The 2,500-nt window shown below is 51.4% G+C and overlaps 1 protein-coding gene across 1 annotated transcript in view; it reads left to right on the top strand.

Annotated features, from left to right (window-relative positions):
* LOC122263936 (PAS domain-containing protein cky-1) overlaps positions 1 to 2,500 on the top strand; it is a 94,918-nt gene that overhangs the window by 90,335 nt on the left and 2,083 nt on the right. Inside the window, 4 exon segments of the mRNA XM_086542316.1 lie at positions 1,127 to 1,233; positions 1,701 to 2,095; positions 2,239 to 2,385; positions 2,388 to 2,499. Of these exon segments, the coding sequence (XP_086398442.1) occupies positions 1,127 to 1,233; positions 1,701 to 2,095; positions 2,239 to 2,385; positions 2,388 to 2,499 (761 nt within the window).

The raw sequence follows: 2,500 nt of genomic DNA, 5'->3' as shown, positions 1-2,500 counted from the left end.
CTCCCCCTCCCTCTCCCTTCCCCTTCCCTCTCCCTCCCTCTCCCTACCCCTTTCCCCTCCCTTCCCCTCCCTTTCTCCACCCTCTCCCTCCCTTCCCCTCCCTCCCCCTGCCTTCCAGCCCACACCAGGACGCCCAGCAAAGAGCTCAATGTGTCATTATTTTCCCATTGAAAGTCGCCTCAGCTGATTGATGGGAACTCTTACTGTGATTGGACGATAAATGCGAGATAAAAAGAGGAATGAGCTCGAGCTGCCCATTAGGCTGGAGACATTACCTGGAGGGAGGGAAGGGAAGGAGAGAGGAGGGGAGGGGGTAGAAGGAGGGAGGAGGGGAGGGAAGGGGAGGAGGGGAGAAGGAAGGGAGAAGGTAGAAGGAGGGAGGGAAGGGGAGGAGGGAGATGGGAGGGGGAGGGAAGAGAGGGACGGGAGAAGGAAGGAGTGGATGGAGAAAAGGAGGTGGAGGAGAAAGAAGGGAAAAGGGGAAGGGAGGAGGAAGTTGTGGGAGAGAGGGAGGGAGGATGGAAGGGGGGAGGAGAGAGAAGAGTGGGAAGTGAGGATGGATGGGAAAGAAAGGGGGAGGGAGAAGAGAAAGAGGGAGAGAAGGGTGGATGGGAGGGAGAAAGGGTGGTAGAGGGGGGAGAAGAGGTAAGGAAGGATGGGAAGAAGGAGGAAAAAGGGGAGAAGTAGGAGGAAAGGAAAGGAGAGGGGAGGGGGGAGGATGGAAGGGGGAGAGAGAGGATAAAAGGGGGAGATGAGAGAGAAGCGAGGGAAGGGAGGATAAGAGGAGGAGAGAGAAGGAAGGGAAGGGAGAACTTAGAAGGGAGGTTAGCTTCCTGAAGAGGGTGTTCGGAGAAGGAAAGAGTTCAAGGGAATACTTTTCTATATTCGGTTCCTTTGATAACTATGGAGAAAAATTACCAATGTTAATAAAGAGAACTTTGATCTTTTGACTTCGATCGTGATACCGAGAACATCACAGTTAAAAAACATGAATCAAAATCTTTTAATAAAAAAATATCTTATCAACACACATTTACGACTTAAAAAAAAAAACATAAATATAATATGAAGTAAGAAAAGGTCATTACCAGCCTTGTTATTCTAACGCATTTTCCTCTCTTTTCAGCGGCGAGTTCTACCTGGGCTACAATCGCTCGTCATTGGCGGGCGTCTCGTGGTACCACCTGATTCACCCGGAGAACATGCGGGAAGCGCAGACCAAACACAGACTGAGTGAGTTTGTTTGCGCTGTGTGTGTTTCTTCTGTTTTCTGTGTTAATAGGTGGACTCTTTTTTTTTTTCTTTCGTTGTTTCTCCTTCTCTCTCTCGCTCTTTTTTTTTCTTTTTCTTTCTTTCTTTTTCTCTTTCTCTTTCTTTTTTTCTCTCTCTTTTTCTCTTTCTCTTTCTCTTTCTCTTTCTCTTTCTCTTTCTCTTTCTCTCTCTCTCTCTCTCTTTCTTTCTCTTTCTCTTTCTTTTTCTCTTTCTCTTTCTCTCTCTTTTTCTCTCTCTCTTTCTCTTTCTCTTTCTCTCTCTCTTTTTCTCTCTCTCTCTCTCTCTCTCTCTCTCTCTCTCTCTCTCTCTCTCTCTCTCTCTCTCTCTCTCTCTCTTTATTTTGATATTTCGAAGACTGGCAGATAGTTTGAGAAAATACAGCCATCCTTCCCTTCAGAATAGACTCTAATTCCGCAAACCCTTTGCAGTCACAGCCAGTGAGCAGGATCGCTCGTGCATCCTTCTGCTGCGTCTGCAAGCGGCCGGAGGAACGTGGCGGTGGGTCCACTGCGTCCTTCAGGTCAAGGACGGAGTTGACTCGAGTCAGCAGAGTCAGCAGAACTCCCAGCAGAGCCAGCAAGGCACCAGCAGTAATACCAACGGCAGTAGCAGCGGCAGCAGCAGCGGCGGCAGCGGGCAGAGCCAGCAGCCGGTGATCGTGGCGACGAACCAGGTGCTGGGCGAGAAGGAGGCGGCCGTCCTGCGCGCCAACTCGTGGCTCTACCACTACTACACCATGCAGTCCAAGCTGCAGTACGGCCTCGCCTACGACACGCACGCCCACCGCGTCCACGCCTACTACCCGCAGGTCATGACCTATCAGGTAGGGCACCTCTATGTTGTTCTTGGATTGAAGACTAGTGCTTCCTTTGTTTACGCTGTGCAAGTCAGTAACTAGGGTTTCTTTTTGAAGCCTAAACTGTGAAACCGAATTTGTTGTGAACTTAATTTCTTTCCGCCTTACAGACCGACCCCGCGTCCTCGTACATGCCGGCCACGGCCCTCAATGGAAGCCACGCCCACTCCCACACACTCTCTCTCTCTCTCCTCTCTCCTCTCTCTCTCTCTCTCTCTCTCTTCCTCTCTCTCTCCCTCTCTCTCTCTCTCTCTCCTTCCTCCAGCACGGCCTCGACTACTCGCGCGACCCCGCCTGGGGCTACTACGACGCCGCCGCCGCCCCGCCCTCCGAGCAGCCCTCAGCGCATCACGTCAACCCCGCCACACCCAC

The sequence above is a fragment of the Penaeus japonicus genome, unplaced genomic scaffold, assembly GCF_977035675.1.
Source record: "Penaeus japonicus unplaced genomic scaffold, GWHDUDI00000001_assembly GWHDUDI00000001, whole genome shotgun sequence".
Lineage (NCBI taxonomy): Eukaryota > Metazoa > Arthropoda > Malacostraca > Decapoda > Penaeidae > Penaeus > Penaeus japonicus.
Note: the sequence above shows the minus strand (reverse complement) of the source record. Positions and strands in the feature narration are given on the sequence as shown.